Genomic DNA, 21,822 nt, shown 5'->3' with positions numbered 1-21,822 from the left:
CATAGAATGGCTGTGCAAGTTATGATTCTTACTGGAAAGTGTGAGAACTCTTATTTGGTAATGATCTCTAGCATGTATCTTCTTTTTCTACTTGCATTGTATACTCCAGTAAGCAAAGAGGACTCTTTATGGACTGAACTGATGGTGGGGAGGATTGGTGAAGGGTGTTGGAATTTGATTGTGATGGGAAATTAGGGGAGAGGGTCAGGATACTCTGCTATCAGTGAAATATCCCAGTTGATTTTGATATGGTCTCCTTAGATGGCTGTCTCTCCTTCACCTACTTGGAAATTATTACTCATGATGGCAAGAGATATTAAGACATCAAACATAAGTGCAATGCTACCTAGGAATATATAGTAATTGAGAACTGCTAAACTTTATGAAGGGGAGGTACCTTGTAATAAAAAGTATATAAAATATGAACAGAGTATGCATGTGTATATATGTCATAGGGGTGGAAAGACTTTCCTTATCCCCTATAGTTTCCTTTTCCCTATACTGCCTTCATAGGAACACACACACACACACACACACACACACACACACACACACACGAAAATTATGGCTGATTTAGCATTTAGTAACTGTGACATATCAGGAAAATCCTCAAGGTAAACATTTTCCCCATGGTTGTCCTTCTGAAACTAATCACATTATAATTCTAACATTTTATGTACAGATTAAAATTAAAATCAAAACATTTTGTAGATTTACCATGTGTATGTATTGTCTTATTTAAAAAAAAACACACAAAAATCCCATGAAGTGGTCATAACTATTATCCCTTCTTTGCAGATAAGGAAATTGAAACAAATTTAAAAAATAACTTTCCAAAGATCACACACCTCATTAGAGGAAGAGCTGGGATGCTAACCACAGTAGGTCATTTCAGAAATTTGATACCCTTTATATCAAAGAAGTTGTCATTTAAAGGTGTACAAGGCTATTTATGCAAATATTTAATCATTTGAACTTAATGGTTCACATGTGTGATGTAGGTCAGTTAATAAGCAAACAACAAAACTAGTGAACTTGTTAATTATACTTTTCTCCTTCCATTTCCATGTACAAAGCAATTTGTCCACCTGAATAATTATTCTTTTCTTCATAGTAGATGGACATTGGTTGTCAGTTCTTAAATCTGACCTTTGAGACAGAGAATTATTAGTCTTAGATGAGGTATGTTGTAGTAACCACTCCCAACCAAAAAAGGAATGTCAATAATATTTCTCTTCATCCTCTGACCTGATTTTATTTGTAATAAACAGTGTGCTTTTATGTGAACAATGACTGAGATAAAATTATCTTTGTCCTGTATTAACTGAACCTTATGAGTTTTCAGTTCACTGGTATGGCTGTACTAACAGAGCAGAGTGGTCTATGATCTCTTCCAGGTAGGAGGCTGGGTACCTTTACATGCTTTTCGTCTAGTAAGCATTTAAAAAATACAATAAAATTTTCTTGAGAAACCATTGCTAACTGTTTTACTTTTTAATTAACTTATTCTATTAAATTTAAAATATGCATATAATAATAAAAACTGAGATGATGTAAACATGATGCCCTGACCACCATTTAAACTGAAATGAATTGAAAAACACCCTTGTACTTTTATCTTGTGTATTAGCATTTTAAGTAGGATCACACTTGTACTTTTATCTTGCACATTAGCATTTTAGATAGTGATAAATATTGAATATTCATGTCCCAGCATGGTATCATTTCTATCATAGCTAATTGCCTAATAAGGTTTGTTGAAATTTTGTTTTGATGTTAAAGGCCCTTGACCATAGCAAAAATTTTAAAATATTAAGTCATGATTGAGGGTTAAAGAAAATACTCTTAGGAGGCATGAGTGATTTTATGCCAACACACTAATCTTTAAAACAGCTCAAGTATTTTTTAGCTGCAATAATGGAAAAAACAACAAAATTGGGCAGGAATGAAACAGGAAATGTTTAAATTGTTATTGCCCTAAGCACAAACTGATGAAAGTATTGGCATTAAATATTTTGTCTCTTAAAATTGCCTGAATGGTTGAAATATATTCTTATACTATAGATTTTCCTCTTTTGTATAGCTTTCATGTTGAAGTTGATTTGATTTTTATTGGCATATTTTCCTTTAAAGTCTCAGATCTGCTCCCTAAAACAATATTTATACGTTTCAACTCTCCTGAAGGGAATCACCAGCATTCATGGAACCTAGAAAAAATAATCTTGTTTAGAAGCAAAACAGTGTCATTTGATTCTATGTCAGATGGGAAATGGAATGTTTATTTTGAGAAGATAGCTCAAGGCATAAACTATTTACTCTAAGTGATTTGTTTTACTGTTGTTTTTATACCAATAAAAAACTAACTTTCGGCCGTTCTATCAACCCTGTTGAGATCTTAATATTTATAATCAGGAGGAAGTTCCTTTATATTTTCTCTTTGTCCTTTGCAAATATTTATATTTCTATATATTCAGTAGATGGTCTTAAGAAGTTAAACTCCATTGCTTTTTGTGTACATTAAGCCTTAAGTGCTGAGAAAAGTACAATCAATCACTTTTTAGCATACATAAACTCATTTAATCGCACTGAATGCTCATACATCACATTATACATTTCCAAACACAAGTAGAGTATGGCCCAACATAGTCTAAAATTCCACTTTCCTCAGCCAATAAAAACAATTTTTTTGGACCAGATTCACAGTATGCCAAGTTTAACTTGCATATCACAGGATTGTTTTAGCATACCAAACCCCAAAGGGTTAGCTGTCTTTTCCACGCTTTCTTCCTTATTCTATTCAAAAAGGAGAATAAGGGTACTAAATTAAGTACTGAAGAAAATCTCTAGGAAAATATAATTGTATAATTACCTACGCATTCATGTGTGTGTAATTACATAACAGGTAGATAGATAAACTTCTTTTAGTAGAGAATGATGTATAGAAGCTAAGCTCTTTATGCTAAGTATGCTCATTTCTACTGAATTGCCTTTGCTTGCAGGCCTTTCAGTGGACAGAACTAGGAAACAGAGAGAGATTTCTCCCCATACTCAAAATTCATAGGTAGCATTCTGTATGGTATAGATGTATATTTAGTCATTGCAAACTTATTTTATACAAGGTGGTGGTAAAGAGATGTATGGAACAAAAAGATGTTATTTCCTCAACATCAAAATTGGACAGGAAGGTTCTAGTTCATGTGAACCAAAGTAAAAAGATACTGCAATTTTGCTGTAGATCTCTTAGAGGCGGAAGTAGAAGACTCAACAGCCAGAGAAAGGATGTCTGTATCAGAGTTGGTTCTCAGGGAAGAAGCAAGAAATATCCACACTGAGGGTTGAATAGTGAGCAGGAAATGTCTGGGGGAAGGTTTTGAAGGATGTATATTCTAAGCTGAAGAACTTAGAAAACTAAATTTCTGGAGAGAGAAATGATGATCTAGGTGAACTGAAAGTAATTCAGTATGGCTAAGACCCAAAATATATGTCTAAGTAGAGTGTGGTGAGTAGGAGGATTTTGAGAGATATAGCTATAATATATAATATATATGAAACTTAAATGTAACATTGTATATATTATAGATAGATAGATAGATAGATAGATAGATAGATAGATAGATAGATAGATATAGTTTTAAAGACTTTAACCATCTTGGCATCTGAGAGTCATAGAAGATTTTAAGCAAATGGAAATTTTACTCATTTTATTTACTGTTATTTAGTCTCTTGTCAGAGATAATATGCATTTAAGTAATTATTACCCAAGGCAGAAGCTTTTATATGTCCCTGGAAAGCTAGAGAAACAATACTATATAAGCTAAGAGTTAGAAGATTATTTCTACTTTAAGACCTAAGGGAAACCTTTGTGAAGGGAGAACATTTTGGTTGGGCTTATAATTCAGCCAGGGTTGTAGATGACTCATTTTATTTATTTATTATTGTCATGTGGAAGTTCCTGGGTCAAGAATTGAACCCACACCACAGTTGCAGCCTGTGCTGCAACTGCAGCAATGCAGGATCATTTTACTTATTAGTGATCATTTTGTCTTTAAATAGTTGTGAACATAAATAATACATAGTTGTCATTCTCTTAAAGTTAACCTTGCTTCTGAAAAATGATATCACGTTTGATTTGGCAAATTTTGTGAAATTTGTTGTAAGATACAAAAGTTGAAAATGCTAAATTATAAATTATGAAGGTCGATTGTACATTGATTTTTCAATGTATAAGATTTCAGTAAAATTTAAAAATTAAAGTTGTAACAAACTTAAAAATTATTTTCATTGTAATAAGATTTTAAAGTTAAAGAAAAGTTGCAGGAATAGTGCAAGGAACTCTAGGAACAATTGTTTATATTTTACTCTATTTCTTATTCTCTCTCTATAGATGGATGTCTCATTGCTTCTCAGCCTTCTCAGTGGACATAGCTAGAATTATATATATTATATTTATTACCTATAGTTCATGCCAGTGCCTCCAACTTCTATGCAACACCATAGGATATATTCTAGTATTCCTCTTTCTCAAATGTGGAGTTCCCTTTTCTAATCATGAGAAATCTGGCTCTTGATACTCTTAAAAATCCTTGGTTCAAGTCAATAGGAACTTTTTTAATAGTTGACAAAATGATAACATAGAAGAATACTTTTTTGTAGAAGAATGCCATACATGTGTAGTGGGAAGAAAAATGTGGGGAGGAGAAAAACTAAAGGAGAGCTGCTATTACACAATGTTTAAACATAACCAAAAGCTACATTAACTAGATCAGTGTGATACTGGTGCACAAAAATCAACAGAATAGAAAAGAGAATGGGCCAAATAAACATGAAAATTAAAGTGGCATTTTAAACTAAAGGAGAACATAAATAATATTTTAAAGAAGTAGTATTGGGATAATAGGTCATTTGGTTAATTTGAAAAAATCAAATTTTATCATATTGAGAGTATGCCTTCTATTTTAGATACTGTTAATTCATTTCCCTAAAGAGCCATATTTTCACTTGAACTATTTTTTAAATGATGTATAAAATATATCAAGAATTCATTTTTCTTTTGCATGAGTGAAGAAACAAACATTTATTAGAATTGAATGGGAATATATAATGCCTGCATATAGTTAGGAAGAATGGGTAGCTAACTATGTGTAAAATTTAAAGGCATCTATAGCTAAATAGCATTTAATCAACCTGTAATAATTATTTAACTTTAGAGTTCTTGATAATCATATCCCAGAACTTAATAGCAAGTATTTGTAATATGCTAATACATTAGCAGATTTAATTTCTTTGCCAGGTAATCTGACTCACAGTATCATTTTGAAACAGTAAAATGCAAAATAGTTAAGTTTTTATAGAAATCAGTATGAGAAGAAAACAAGTAGAATATTGTCTCCAGATGATTGATGCAGTTCAAGTCATGAGGATTGAGAAATCAAAATGGGAGCACTGGGATCCTGGAAGTGAATGAACCCTGAAAGAAAAGTGAAAGAGACATAAGAACAAACTGAATACTTAAATAATATGCCTAAGGCCAGCACAATGTCACTCTTTCTATATATAAGATACCCACAGCTGCTCAAAAAAAGCTACGCAAGTCAATACCAAGCTAAAGAAGTATAGTCAGAGCAACTTTGTTATGATCTTTTCTTGGATTCACATCTCTATTAAGTTCCGGCATGTCTTCCCCAAAGAAGACATTCCTTGGAAATTTTAAATCAAGGCATTAAAGTAGGGAAGAAGAAAAAAACAAAAAAACTTCCTCGAAGTGCTGTTCTGAAAACAGATAATCAGATGCTCTTCTTTTTTGTGACCCCATATATTTGTAGTTAGCCCATATCTTCCTTTCATGTTTATTTCCATACACAGCATTAAATGAAGTGAGTTGGATATACCTAATCAGAAAAATTCCCTAACCTCCATGGTTTGTTTTAAGAACTTTCATCTTGCTAAACTTGTGATTGTTCCAGCACAGAAATTGCTTTCTTTAAGGCCACCAATGGCTTCCATATTGATAACTCTAATAGAAGTATTTTGTTAGTTTTTTTTTAAACTTTTTAATTTTTTAAATTTTATTTTATTTTTATTTTTAAATCATTATTATTTTTTCCATTATAGTTGATTTACAGTGTTCTGTCAGTTTTCCACTGTACAGCAAAGTGATCCAGTCACACACACACACACACACACATACACACACACACATATATATACATTCTTTTTTTTTCTTTTTAATCATCCTGCACATTTGGTACCACTGACACCTTTCTCTTACTTGACATTCTCTCTGCTCTTGTTGTAGGACAAACTTTCCTCCCTGACCCTCTGCTAGATTCCCCCTCCTCTATCTCTTCAATTGCCAGGATTTTGTTCTTGGATCTTCACTCCTCTAATTTACAAGTTCTCTGAGAAGTACCATCCATATTAATAATTTATATTTACATGGCAATAATTTCACTTTCCACATACACCTTTTATCTTTATAACTGACTTCTTCCCTCTCTCCATGTAACTTAAATATCTAATGGCCCATGAAACATCTTCGTTTGGACTATCCTTTGGTATTGCAAACTAATTATGCTCCATCAATGAAATTTTGATCATACTTTTTTCTTTTTATTTCATTATTATTCTTTTTACAGATACTCAACCAGATAATAAACCAGGGAAAATTTTGCATTAAAATTTTTTTTCTTTCTCATTCAGTATACCAAATTATTCATTAAGTCTTATGCTTTATACCTGTTAGTATCTTGAATAGGTTCTTTCTTTTCCAATTAATACCTTTGCCTTACGTACTTCATGTCACTATTATTTCTCATCTAGATTCCTCTAAAAGACTTTCTACTGATATCCCTGCACCTGGACTTGTTCCTCTCAAAAATGTCTTTTATATTTTGATCAGCAAAACCTAAAACTGTAAAGCTGACGGTGCCATTTCCTTGACTGCAGCCTACCAGTCACTACCCATTGCTTGCTGGATATAGTCTAAGCTTCCTATATGGCACATACAATTTGGCATCTGTCTTATTTTCCAGCTGTATTTCCTGCCACTCTCCCATACACTTTTACCCTCAGTCATAGCATACCTGCCAGTTCCTGAAAACTATGGTATTTCATGCTTCTTTGTTGTTTTATACTTTCTTTTGACTGTCGTTCTCCATTTTATCTTCCTAGTAAAACAGTTCTCTCCTGCTGAACTTCTACAGATTGGCTAAACTTTGCTAAAACATAATAAATTCCTTTATGAGTTTTTGTTTCTCTCCCTTTTTCCCTTTTATTTATTTTATGAATACTCTTATTGAATTGTATTGAAATTACTTTTAAAAGTGGATTTTTTTTCCTTTTAAATTTGAACTCTTTAAGGAAAGGGCTTGTGTTTTAATAGTCATTGCTACCCTGACGCCTGATACATCCTTTCTCACACTGGCAAGTGAAATTAAGCCATGTTATTTTATTTTGTTTTGTTTTTTTAGTGCCCCACCTGCAGCATATGGAAATTCCCAGGCCAGGGGTTGAATCAGTTGCTGGCCTATATACCACAACCATAGCAACATCAGATCCCAGCCACGTCTGTGACCTACGCTGGATTCTTAACCCACTGAGTGAGGCCAGGGATCTAACCTGCATCCTCATGGATACTAGTTGGGTCCATTTTTGCTGAGCCACAATGGGAAAGCCACTATATTAGTTTTAAAGACAATAATAGTATTTTTATTATTGTATAAAAGGCAAAAATTTACCTAAAATCAAAATTTATTTTTCAATGTCCATGATCCACAGCTACACTGGAGACTAAATACTGCTTTTCTGTAAACCTAACATGGTTTTCTCTTTGTTGTTGGAACAGATTGTTGTTTCTTTGATTGTAATGCCAAGTGAAGAAGTTAGTATAAAAACTCTATCTTGAAATACAAGTAGCACTCAACAAGAAAAAGTTCTCATGTTATGAGAGGTCATTGGGGATGGAGATCAAGGGAACAGTAGGTTCACTTCCTCCAGCTCAGGGTCACTTGGGAGCAGGCCTTTCTGAGAGGAAAAGCAAGAGGAATTCTGCAAAGGTTGGGAGGGTGAATAATTGACTGTGACACTCTCTTCAGATTCCAGAGGTCTATGATTCTGTTTATATCAAATAACTCATTACCTCAAGGCCAAAAAATAGATGTCCATAAGCTCCTCTATTGAAACAATGTGTACATTCAGAACAACAGCAATGTTCTGTATTTGTTGAACAACCAAGAAAAGTGAGTTCACAACCTCCACAGTTTTAAGGTTAAAATCAATTAATAATGATACTTAGGACTCATCATTAGAAATGAGAAATGTTAATGAAACAGGAGCAAAAGAAGAGGGTGCATATAAAAATACAGAATGACTCTGCAGAGCAGAGAAAGGGAATCAAAGTGACTCAGATTAAATGGCCCCAATGGTGGGAGGCACTAGCAGTTAAATATATGGGCAATGGAAAATAGGAGTCCTGAGCTCAAACTTTTGTTTGGCCAATCCCAGTTGTGCAATATTAGCTATCTCTAAAATAGATACTAAATCCTATCCCAGGTTGTTTTCAGGAGAATTCAATGTAATAGTGTTTACGGAATATTTTGAGGTACCTGGCCCATAGTATGGGCTTACTGAATGGCAACAATTGTCTATATTATCCTTGTAGTGGAATGTAGTAGGTAGGTAACCTCAAAGGCAACTCTGAACTTTATGGAATCTGTGAATGGAACCCATCCAACCTTTTTTTTTTGTGAAGGTTAAGTATATAATGATATGATTTTGAGAGAGGGTAGGGAATTCTAATTAACTTTTTAGTGATTTGGGTTGCTTGTGAGCATGATTTTAAAGAGAGGATTGCATTGCAGACATACACTTCAGCATTGCAGAGCCATTCTATATATTGGGTATAGAACCACAACTTCATTTATATATTTAATCTGACTTGATTTTTTTCCTGGAGCTTCTCAGTGATTTTTTTGACTAAAAGTTAGTTTATCACTTTTGTTCAGTAAAGATTATAGAGCAAGCAAATAGTAAAACTTAGACCTTAAAACTCCATAGTTAATCTTCTACTTTTCCTTTGCTTTTTTTTCCCTCTTTGGCTTGTTTATCAATGCTTGTGTGAAGTTTATATTGTGAAAATGACCCAAACTAAACTAATGCATCTCTGAAATCAAGCCTGAATTGTTGCTAGGGTTGTAATTAATTCAAATGATCAGAAATTATATTTTTCAAGATGTGGTAGTAAACCAAGACAACTTTTTCTTTAAGGCTGCTGTTAAAACATTCTAATGTGCTCATGAGGAGGTAGTATTGGTAAGAATAAAGATATTGGCATCAGATAGAACTGGATTCGAGTCCTATTACTGTAAATTATAAGATGTATAGCCTTTGGTAACTTATATAATTTTTCTCAACTCTGGCTTTCTTCAGTGTGCCTTGAAAGTAAGAGAATCTACTTTCTGGGTGTGTTATGTAGAATTAACTGAAATTGCGCATAGAAGGTATTCTGTATAGTGAATGACTGATAAATACATGTCAACTCTCTTGCTCCCATACTTTCCATTGGATGAGATGGAGAAAAGAATAGATGAGGAAAGACTGATTTTCCAGGCAGTAGAGCAGGATATAAGTTCATAATGTTTAAAAAAAAAGATGCAGAATTTCTAAGATAGACTTGGTTTCCAATATTCTGTCAGGTATTAGGCCTTATGTCAGACAGTGCACTAGAAAATGGGTTTGGTGTTGGGCTTGGGAAAATGTGTAATGATCAGTTAAAATTTTTTATGTATTTATATTTAGAGTTTAATTAAGTGAATGTACAAATAAATTATGGTAACTATAACATGTCATGGAACAATTAACAGGAATCAGGTACTGTTATGAAAAATAAGATAGTAATTCCAAAGATGAGATTGGCAAGGAATGACCATTTCAATGGACATGTAGGGGCAAAGTCAGCGGAAGTAGAGAAAAAAGTGGGTTTTTGAGAAGTGAATGGATATAAGGGTACAAACATATGTGGTCTATAGTTATTCTCCCTATTAATAACTCACATTTATTTTAAAGGTAATAGGGGTAAGTGAACTATTTCTTTACCTTTGAGTTATTTGTGTAGAACCTACCACACGTACTATTAAACGCTTGGCCAACTGAGTGGCTGCTTCCATTCAAAGTCAGTGTGAGTCATGATTATCTTTCTTACTGTCTAATTCTATAAGTTCATAGAGTCAGTAGGTTAGCATTTGGGAATTTTCCATTTACTGACATTGATTCAATTCATTTCTTGATGGTAGCTCCACGCAGTTACTCAAGATAGAAGCTTAAGACAGATTTTTTTTTTTTTAACTGCTAATTGGATTTAAAGTCATATTGAAACCAAGCTTAAAACATGGAGGAAAACTGGTAATGATGACTCAGTACTGAAGCTAAGTTAATGATTTAGTGATGAATTCAGATCTGTAGAGAAACTGAACAAGTCTCAGTATTCATCTACCTTTGGACAACTTCCGTAGGCTGAAGAATTGCAGATCAGAACATTTTTGGTGTGTTTAGGGAGTAATGTTAACCTTTGCATCATATGCTTTTAAACTGTGATATTACATTGATTATTTTCCTAATTGCAACCACTCTTCTTAGGTGATGGTGTGAGCCTCTGTGATTCTGTAGACTATTGTGATAGGAACCACTCCACACTGCTTCAGTCACAAATGTGCCCTTCAAAAACATATTTTGTTGCCTGGTGCTTAGGGTTGATGAAATCCACTGCTTGCCCTTACTCTTAGCCTACTTTCTAAATATCTATTCATCTTTCAAACCCCTGTTCAACCCTCTCTTTCTTAGTCCTCTGACTCATAGGGAATTTTATATTAAGGAGGTCTCTTTTTGTAATGTTTATTTAACTACTGTCTATGTTAAGGCCACTTCCTTTTATAATAGATTTAATATTACTTGATACACATTGTGCAGTAGGTGGGTGTTTAGCTAGGAGAATATTTTTTAAATGATTTTCTTTGTTGTTGTTGGTATTTTCACAGAATGTCACACTTACTCAAAGGAAGTTGTTTGACTTCCAGCAGTAAAGGCTGTCAGAACTTGTGGGAATGCTAAGTAAAGCCAGTCAAACTTTAACTGACCTGCTTCTACACTTCAGTGACAAAGAGGAATTTCTTCTACTTTGTGAAGTGGAAAGGCTTAACTCTCATACCTGGCTGAAGAGTTAGCTAATTTGGGGAACAGATTTTCCTTGCCACTTGAAGCTATAAATCTGGTCTTCCTTATTAATTAATTTTAGAAAATAATTCTGATGTATTTTTAGTGAATACATGGCCAACAAACTTTGTCTGACAAATAAGACCAAAAAACCTAGTTTAAATCTATTAACTAGGTAGAATGTGCTTTTTGCCTCTAAGGAAGAAAACAGAGTCAAACTGAGAACCATTTCCAAAGTGATTTTTAGTTGTATTATCAGTTTTAATATTCTCATTATATTTATTCCCAGGTAGGCTGAATACCTGATTTGAAAAAGTGTAATGACAAGTATTTTAAGATGAAACACATATGTAGTTATTAGAAAATGTTTTGAAGCATTGCAAGAGATCAGCGAGAGTCTATTTTTAGATTCTTACAGACACATGCGAGAACAAACACATTTTCAGTGTAACTTGACTACGTTTATCATTAGATGTTCTGATCTTTTCCTTGGTTTATTTCATACTGCAGAATGAACATATTCATTCATTGAACAGATGAACTGGTGAATATGAATTATGATACTTGCTATAAAGGAAACAAAGAGTGCTCAAGGTCTGTCAAATTCAGAGGGGTTGTCAGAGGAGTCACCTCCATGAGGAGATGAAACTGTAGCTGCCTATGAGCAATGAGCAGGAGCAAGAGCATTTTAGTCAGAGGGACATTTTAGCATTACCTGGAGAAAAGGCAGGAAAGAGTGCGGAGTATTCAAGGAACGAAATGCCATGTAGGCTAGTAAGCACTGAGTCAAAGGGTCAGTGTTTTGAGATGGAAGTCTAGGTAGATAAGGGCCAGATAAGAGAGGATGTTAATATTGTGGTACAGCTTCTCACTATGCAACCGCTGAAGTGAATGAATAAGAAAGCTTCCTAAAATAATGAGAGCAATGTACTTTTCTTTTTCTTTTTGATGAATGTGATCTTACCTTCTGCCAGTCAGCCAGAGACATCCATCTGCTTCATGTAGTATGGGGAGTGGGGTTAATGTTATCAGAGCTGAAAGACAATGAGAAGGCCAACTTTGAATACTCAAATGGAACCTTTGAGTGCTCAGTAAGACAATAGTCCTGAAAGCCAGACTTTTTTTCAAAAAGTGTTTCCTAACTTCCTAAAACTTTACGTAATATACATGATCCAGGCTTATAGATTGAACATTGAATTTATTATAAACTATGGAGAACTCAAAGAGATACGAAAGATTTTCTGCTATATGAGACAAGGTAAGCATACCTTTTCTGTCCTGGTAAAGAATAGAAAAGGGGACTCTGATAGAAGGTGTTTTGTGCAAATGGTCAAAGTATTTTGATCTTTTACCCCTGAAATGAAATCCCAGGGTAGGGAACACATTTGGTTGAAAGTGAAATCTTAAAGTACAGGAGTTTTCCAGTGACTTAGTGAGTAGACTACAACTGAATATAAATGGTTGGATGGTGTGGTCAATCCCAAGTATTCCTCAGAGCTTGTGTGGGATTGAGAGCTCAGGACATTCTGCTTGAAGTGAGGAATTCAGAAGTCAGCTGAGATGGGCCAGTATATCTGCCATAAGCCTGCCATGCCCATAGCAAAGGGTTAGGGGATACCACACAGAAGTCAAAGTGTTAATAGCCTGGCAGAGAGATTCACGTGGAGGATGTGTAGGGGAAGGAAAAAATTTCCCTCAACCCTTTTTAGGTTCTTCTGACAGGTCTAAGAATTAAATTGAAATGAGACAGATTAATAGGTGAAAGTCAAAATTGATTACACATGCACAGTGTCCTATAAGAAAAACGAGACCCATGGAGAAGTTAAGCAATTATATAAGATGGCTTTATGCCATCTGAGAGAAGGAGAGCCAGGGTAGTTTAGGACATCAAAGGGGAAGAAGGCAATTCACATGGAGATGGAGAAACAAGTGTTTGGTATGCCAGGCAGAAATAATGGGACACAGAGGGGGCTTTAGTCTCCAGGCCAAGGAGGTCCCCCTACCACCCCTAGCCCATATTCTTCATAGATATCTATGGTAATGGTGCTCTTCCTGGATCAGGCCCTTTATCTAAATCCTTTTAGGCAGTTAGGGAGGTAAAAAGTGAACCATTTTCTAAGTCATCTATTTCTTAAAAATAATCAGCCTAAAATAATCCTCATGCCAAAGAGACACATTTTGTGGTCACAAATTTTGCTTCCTTACAGATGTAACTGAGATTTAGAGAGTCTGACAGCACCAGTGATAGCTGAGATAGGGCTCACTTAGAACAAGATGAACATAGTTCCCAAACAGCCAGCTGAATAGGCCAGTCATGGATTTTGACAGTAGATGTCTGAAGTAGCCACGTGACCGACAGATAAGGGACATTGTTGCAGATTCCAGAGAACACAGAGCAGGGACCTGCTGATTTGAGTTTGAGGCTACATTTTTCCTGCCACTGCACGTCATAGAAGCCCACCTGTTTATAAACTCAGATACCTCTGGAAAGAAAAATAGTGCATTGGAGGAAATATAAAAAACTGAACATTTACCAGCTATGACTAAATTTTTAGAAAAATAATATACAAGATGAAATAGCATTAATTAGCGCTTTGTGTTCATTCATGCAATAAATAACCATTGAGTGTCTGAGTGCCTCATATATCATCACAGTGTGTACAACAGACACTAGCCCTTGTCCTTCTGGAGCTTACATTCTAGTGAGGGTAGCTCCCTGTTGAGGCTATAGAAGAAAAAGAAAACTGCCTAATTGAAAAAATAAAGATATGGAGTTCCCATTGTGGCTTAGCAGTTAAGAACTCAACTAGTATTCATGAGGATGTGGGTTAAATCCCTCACTTCACTCAGTGGGTTAAGAATCCAGAGTTGCCTCGAGCTGTGGTGTAGGTCACAGATGTGGCTGGGATCCTCCATCACTGTGGCTGTGGCTTTGGGTGGCAGCTGCAGCTCTTATTTGACCTGTAGCCTGGGATTTCCATATGCCACAGGAGCAGCCCCTCCCAAAAAAGATATGACAGTTTATTTTCACATTCAAATGGTAGTGTGTTATATATCTTTAATTCTGCAACGTTGGGGGTGAAAAGTATCCTGGTGGTATGCATGACCTTGTGGTTTAAAAGAAAGAAAAGCTAACAATGATTACAGAGTTTCTTCTTGCTTGGACACTAAGTTTAAATAACTTGACTTCTTATCATAGCGTCAGCGGTAGAGTCACCAAAATTTAGAACTGGAAAAGATTTTAGAGGTCATCCAGCCTGGCATCTTAGTTTGCCTGGTAAGGAAACAGATGTTCAGGGAATTGAAGTGAAAATCACTGCTAGAATTGGGATTTAAATATATGCTCCTTGAAATTAGTTCAGGGCTCTTTATAATGAAACAGAGGTTCCATTCAGATCTTAGTAGAACGTATTCAGTGGCTATTTCACCTTGATATCAGTAGGCCATTTCTTGGGCTGGCTCTTAAAAGTATTAGGAACATGATGGGCCATGCAATGATGTTGAATAGAGGATTAGGAGAAGAACAGACACTTGTTGGAAGGGTTGGTTGCTTTTCTCTTTCTCCTTAGAATGTGATGGCTGTCCCAGAAAGAGCCCACGTGCCACTCAGAGGGAAGAGTGTCTGCCAAGGTGGCAACTTACTCAGGGTTAAAAACAAGGGCTCAGAATGAGGCATCTGGGTTTAAGTCCCAGGTCTACCACCTATCAACTAGTGTCATAATCAGCTGTGAAACCTGTAGCAGGAATTTTTTTTTTTAAAGAATGGATAGACATTCCCGTTGTGGAGAAGTGGAAACAGATCCAACTAGTATCCTTGCTCAGTAGGTCAGGGATCCAGCATGGCAATGAACTGTGGTATAGGTCGCAGACGCCACTCAGATCCTTCTTTGCTGCGGCTGTGGCGTAGGTCAGCAGCTGTAGCTCTAAGTTGGCCCCTAGGCTGGAAGCTTCTGTGGGTGTGGCCCTAAAAAATAAAAAAGGAGGGGAAAAAAAAAAGGAGGAAAAAAAAAAAGGAATGGATAAAATGCTGAAGGCTGTGAATGACTCTCCTTGAAAAGATAAATCAGATTAAAGTTGTCTCTAAAATTATGCAGCTCCCATCCACTTACATGCAGTATTTTTTTTTTCTCCCAGTGGTACAGCAGCAGACTTTAGTCCATCAGGAATTATTGCCACCCTGCCATTTTTTCCGTGATAGAGTTGACCAAGTGGTGTTCCAATTTATTGATACTCAACAGTTAATTATTTAACATCAAATGAAAATTATGGCAATGACTACACTGACTACTACTTTTCTTGGTTTTATCAAGATTTAAGTACTTTTCTTTTTTTATATATATGTCCTCAATACATTATTTTTTTTTCTAGTGTACAGCATGGTGACCAAGTTACACATACATGTATACATTCTTTTTTCTCATATTATCGTGCTCCATCATAAGTGACTAGACATAGTTCTCAGTGCTACACAGTGGGATCTCATGCTAATCCATTCCAGAGGCTATAGTACTTTTCTGAGAGTGTCACATGTGTGTTTCATCTTTCTTGAATGATATGTCAAAAAAAACAAAAACAAAAACGACTGAGAACTACTGAACTGAACTGGAGTTTAGGGATAGGAGACATGCAAATCATACACAGGGCTAGACTAGCTCTAACACGGTGGAAGGTGGGGAGGCAAGAGTGAAATAAGAAGTTTTTTTTAAATTTAAAATTGTATCCTATGTATATAATGAGAAAACCTAAAATGCCATCCAATCCTTTCTTTCTTGTATTTCTTTCCCTCTTATCCACTTAATTTAAAACATTCTTAAACATATGAATAGTAACATTGTGTTTAATTTAATTGTCTTGGAACAAGAAAGAATATACACTTTTTCTCAGAATGATGTTTGACTAGATTTATGTGGTAAAGAGGTAACCAGTAAATACATTGATTTTTCAGGTTTTGGGCTGGTATAATACATAGGATTTTTCTATCACCACATGCTTTTTAGCACTTGTATATTATAAACAGAGCCAGAGAAGAGACCATCACAATTTTGTTAACAAAAGCCAAGAAAATGTAAAACATCATATTCAAAGAAGCTAAACCTAAAATACCACAACACACTTACTATATACTTGACTGGGAAAGTCATGGAAATTGATCCATGTTTTCATTAGAATGAATTGGTTATGATAGATATCCTTGCTGAGGGTTTTAACAAATTTCTTTAAAAAATATTTATGAGCACCTATTATGACAGTATGTAACAGTGCTGAGTTGGGGAAGTTGTGTGTGTGTGTGTGTTTGTCTGCTAGGGGTGGGTGAAAGTGTTAGGCATAGTCATACTGAAAAAGAGTTTTCTGTAATGGGAAAAATATAAACATAATTTCTGACCCTCCCCACCCTCAGAAAAAACTATTTAAAATAAATTATATTTATTTTATGGGAGATTTAGCCAATTTATTTATATAATAAATTTTAGTATTTTACATAGTAAATTAGTTGTGCTAATTTAAGGACTGTATTTTTGTAATTTAAGCAACAATCATGAGATTCTTTCACCATATTGAATATTACATTAAAGCTGAATAAGTTAATAAAGCAAACCTTTCTTTCCAGTATTAAGTCTGAATGCTCTTTGAGAAAAAGTCAATGAAGAATTTAAGAAGTACATAATTTTGGAGTTCCCTTAGTGGCTCAGTGGAAACGAATCTGACTAGGAACCATGAGGTTGCGGGTTCAATCCCTGGCCTTGCTCAGTGGGTTAAGGATCCGGTGTTGCCATGAGCTGTGGTGTAGGTCACAGATGCGGCTTGGATCTGGAGTTGCTGTGGCTGTGGTCTAGGCTGCAGCTGTAGCTCTGATTCCACCCCTAGCCTGGGAACGTCCATATGCCACGGGTGTGGCCCTAAAAAAAAAAAAAGAAAGAAAGAAAGAAAACTACATAATTTTATTTGTGCCAAGTGACTATTTAACTTACAGATATCTTCTATGGCTCAGTTTTAAGATTGAATTTAAAAATACAGTGCTTGATATAAGCAGAAATCTAAGCATTCTACCTTAATAACTTCAGAGCAAAAAGTCCGTAAGCCTAACAGAAACAAATATGTTAATGGATTTCCTGTAATTAATGTAACAGCTTTCAGATTCTTCAGGTGATTATCAAAACTTTATGCCTCAAGTTACATTGTATACAATGTGCCTTAAGTTGCATTGTATACATGCTTGTCATTTGAACCTTGGCTAGATGTTTATTAGTATTTGTCATGTTAATGAAGAGATCATCTTACTCTTCTAAATCAAAAGTAAACAATCTGGAAGTTAATTTTTTAAAGTTGGGTTGTTCACCAGGGGTATTTATTTTTTTCACTTGGGTTGTTCACCAGGGTTATTTATGCTCAATTAATAGTGATATAGATAAACCATGAATACCAAGATTGAATGCCACCCATAAATGCAAAAATCCTTCCAGAAGACTTGTGTATTATGCTTTTACATATACAAAGCAAGCATGTATCATGAAGAATCTACCCCAAAGGTCTACATATTAGTTTGCATATAGATGGTCTCCAGATTTAACTGTAGTATGGCACACATGTCAATTTATGATTGAACACTTACTGATGGTGAAGGGAACATTGATTTTGATGTCATTATACAAATATATATCTACATAAATATGTAATACAAAGTTTTTTTCCTTACTTATAATTGCACAATGAATATGTTTTTGTTTTTGAGTATCAGGTACCATCTTGCTAGTTCCTTTGCAAGAATTAGATTAATCATATATAGAAATAGTACATTGGTACCATTAAAACTAGAAGGGAATATAGAATTTAATATTATAAATTTTTTTTATTTATATAAGTTGGAGCTCAGATAAGAAATTTTCCTATAATGGCCAAGCATATTCCTAATAGAGCTAGGACTTAAACCCATTGATTTTATTTTTGATTCAATGCTTTCTCAGACTGATTCCATTTCCTGGTGTGGCTTAGAACTTCTCAGTATAACCATAAGCTTGTTTTCAAAGTCTGTGAGTCTGTTTCTGTTCTGCAAATAAGTTCATTTGTATCCTTTTTTTAGATTCCACTTGTAAGTGATATCATATGATGTTTGTCTTTCACTGTCTGACTAATGGTTACCAGAGGGGATAGGCTGGGGAGGAGGGATGGACTGGAGGTTTGGGATTGGCATGTGCACTCTGAGATATGGAATGACTGGCCAACAGGGACCTACAGTATAGCACAGAAAACTCTACCCAATATTCTGTGATAATCTATGTGGGAAAAAAACCTCAAAGAGAATGGATGTATATACATGTATAACTGAATCACTTTGATATACAGCAGAAATTATCACAACATTGTAAATCAACTATACTTTAATAAAACCTTTTTAAAAGGGGGGGGGGAGAACTGCTTAATATAATCGGTGTTGGGTTTTCGTTTTTGTTTTAATTCTCTTCTCCTTGTCTTTCCTCTGGGAAGAAAATAAAAAGGTTTTTTTTGTACCTGTAGTTATACTGGGAGGGTGCTAAGGGCTACAGATTGCAACCATATAGATCATATCCCTCTCTGTGACATTTGATCCTTATTTTTATGGATCCTTCAACTAAAGCATGTGTTTCTATTTTCTTCCCCTTTTATTACATGTATATTTTTAAAACATTGTAATCATGATCTGAGATGCTGTATTTTATTATATAACAAACCTCTGGCCTGAATCTCATGACATTACTGATTGAGTAGAAATTTTATTAGTGATTCACATACAGGAATGTCTCCAAAATACTTTGTATTAAAATATGAAGATTTTCCTTATCTGTAACTTGAACAAGAGTTCCTGCAGTGTGAGTCTAAGTCTTCCAAGTAAAACAATTTTAACATCGTTTATTTTCAGTTGTTCACAACTTCTCTCTTATACCTACTTTTCTTTCTTTTTATTTTCGTAAATTAAAATTTGATTGTAAATGTAAAAACCTTAGGTTCCCAGGGCATTTAGGAAACTTTAAAAAAAAAATGTGTATGTGTGTTTTCCATATCTTTTGCAGTATCCCCTCTTAGTTAGAAAGCCTAATTTGGGTACAGATATATGGGTACAGTGTCACTGATGGAATTGAGCAATTTCTGTTTTTCTAACTTTTGTAGCTCTGGCCAGCCTCACAGGGGCTTCTATCAGTTGAAATGGTATCTTCGACTCCAGCCAAGTATGGGTTATTAGGTTATGAGTGCCAGAAATGAAGAGTCGTCTCCACACTTTGTCCAGCGTGAATAAAAGCAAGATTGTAAAATAATTATAATCTCTTGAAGCAAAGCCAGCCATGCAGTCTAAGCCTTTCTTTCTTCATTAATTTGTACATAGTTTTTATTTTAACAGAACAAACTTTCAGAGGGTACTTACTCACATGGGACTGCTGAACCAGCTGTACAACTTTTATTTTGAAGAAAAGAAGTTGAGCCTCAGAACAGACTGTTTTAAAGACAGGGAGGGACTTAGCTTTTCGGAGCTTGACCAGCATGTGGAAGGAGTGTTCTCATGGCTGCAATAACTTAAGGAGCTCCTACCTGGGTGCCACTGGAGTAGGGAGTTTTCTGTTTGTTTTGTTCTGTTTCTGAGGGCCCTGTGCACTTCTCTTGCTCATGTCAATGTGACTCTTGGTGTTTTTTGCACACCCTGCTCTGTGGGGGAGTGCCCCAACGTGCCTGTCTCATGTGGCCTCTATGGACACACTGCTCAGCTGGCAGAGAGCAAGGAAGTTTTCTCCCAGCACCCAAAAAGAGAAAGAGGAAAGTACTTTTTCCTTCTGGGCTCCTTGCAGCACAATAGATCAGGATAAGCTTCCACATTCTCTCCCTGGATTTCTGGAGTGGTTTCCAGGAAGAAGTTAAACTTTCACCTTTAAATGGATGACCATGTCACAATCAGGAGGAAACATCTTCAAAGACCTATCTTTAGGTAAGTCATGCTACATCCTAGGTAGCTCCAGGGCTATCAGGAAAAATAATTTCTCGTTTTCATCCTGGGGAATTTTACAGCAAAGCAATAAAGAGTGTGCCTAAAGTTTAACTTTATGCATACTGAAGGGATCCTTTTATTTTCTACTTTCTGAAACCCTATGCTCAAGCTTTTATCAGTTCCTTAAAATGTATTTAAAAGCATATTAGCTTTTCATGAACACGAATGACATAGCACTGGAAGAACTTCTGAAACATTATGCAATCCTTTGCTGTTTCTCGTGGTTGCATAGCCCTCTAAATGGGAAATGTGCTTGGTTCTTTCAACTGATTTCCTTCAGAGGTAGTGTTTTGGTGCTGTGAATGCTACACTTTTTTTTCAGTAATGTGTGGGAAGACAAATTTGAACTTGATAGCTATTATACTAGAGTGCGTACATTTTATATAGCTAGTTCAGGAGTATCAGTACAGCAGTTAAGGAAACAGTAGGGTGAGAGGAGAAATTTTATACTGTGGTGGAATTTTTGGCTAGGCAGAATGTAGATCTAGTATAATAGATTGGGCTAAGATTTTATTTTGAGGGGAGGAACACTCTTTCTCTAAGAAAGCAGCAGTGATTTCTTAAGTGAATCTTTTACTCTTGATTTTTTTAATTACCTATTATGTACTTTATAATCCAGAACTGGAAATTAAGAATTTTAAAGTAGCCAGAAAATATATACAACTTCTGCCTCTTAAAACAGATGATTAAAGAAAGAAGTTAATTATCAAATTTGTGTTTCCCCCCTAAATAATATCCTAAATATAGTGAAGGTACCACATGTTAACAATACTAAATGTTAAAGTCAAGTTGCAGTCACTGGTTGTTGATCTAGAATTAATTACAGGAAAATAGAAGTTTACAGATAGAATTCCTGACATTCTGTGATTGTTGTATAATGAATAGGAGTGGGCCTCAAGGTTAATAATTATATAAAATGTTTCCATTTTTATGTATTGATTAAGCATTACCACAATATTATTAGTAGCAATAATATACTTTTCTATTGAATAAAGGAAAATGTAAGCTCAAATAGGTTTTAAAAATCTTTTGAATATAAATATAAACATATTCCAATCTATATTATGGATTTAATAGAATGTGTATACTTAAATATGCATATGTATATTTCATACAGTGATAGTAGTAAATAACCAAAAATCCACAATCACCCCCAAATATAATTTACCTGCCATATTTCCTACAGCAGGAACTGGAAAAGTTCTTCCAGTCCCTATGTAATTCACTTCTGTTTTATCTCAAGTGAATGTGTGACTTCAAAGAGGCATGAAAATTGTACAGTTAGTTCCAAACTCTACCCCACTGAGGTATGACTTACAGAGGGCACCTGTAGAAGTTCAGGAAGGCAAGGTCGTGTTGGATAAAATGAGACCCATTTAGCCATCATTTTTAATATTTTACTCATTGTGACGCCATTAAGATTTGTGGCAGGTGGTCCTTCACCACTGGATTATGCCAAATCCTTATGCTAAGTTACCACTCACAGGGGATTTGCAATTCAACTGTGCTTGTATTATTTTTCAAATAAAGAACAGATCCTTTGTAGAAGGTGGAATACCTTGTCCAAATAATTAGAATAAAATTTGACTTGACAGAACACTGTAAAC

General features: G+C 35.0%; 1 protein-coding gene and 1 long non-coding RNA gene across 23 annotated transcripts in view; one reads left to right on the top strand and one right to left on the bottom strand.

The window, feature by feature from the left end:
• The window catches only part of PDE1A (phosphodiesterase 1A), a 347,596-nt gene that overhangs the window by 78,596 nt on the left and 247,178 nt on the right, over window positions 1-21,822 (top strand). For 11 of the 22 annotated variants that reach the window (XR_014829871.1, XR_014829872.1, XR_014829870.1 and 8 more), the window contains exon 1: window positions 19,698-20,155. The exons of the other annotated variants lie outside the window; for them this stretch is intronic. Coding sequence is in view for 3 of the 11 variants with exons in the window: in XM_021075597.2 (XP_020931256.1) it covers window positions 20,103-20,155 (53 nt within the window). In the remaining 8 variants the exon portion in view is untranslated. Of the gene's footprint in view, window positions 1-19,697; window positions 20,156-21,822 lie in introns of those variants that run through there. 22 annotated transcript variants of the gene reach the window in all.
• On the bottom strand, window positions 2,555-15,169 carry LOC146396028 (uncharacterized). Its single transcript, XR_014829888.1, has 2 exons — window positions 12,170-15,169; window positions 2,555-5,467 (listed from the first exon to the last, which is right to left on the bottom strand). It is a non-coding gene; the product is annotated as an uncharacterized LOC146396028 (long non-coding RNA).

The sequence above is a fragment of the Sus scrofa genome, chromosome 15 (assembly GCF_054392235.1).
Source record: "Sus scrofa isolate SSC_HxYL_T2T_F1_AM1 chromosome 15, Sscrofa_HxYL_maternal_Yorkshire_Landrace_v2.0, whole genome shotgun sequence".
NCBI lineage: Eukaryota > Metazoa > Chordata > Mammalia > Artiodactyla > Suidae > Sus > Sus scrofa.
The sequence above is the reverse complement of the archived record's forward strand: the minus strand, read 5'-3'. Positions and strand labels throughout refer to the sequence as shown.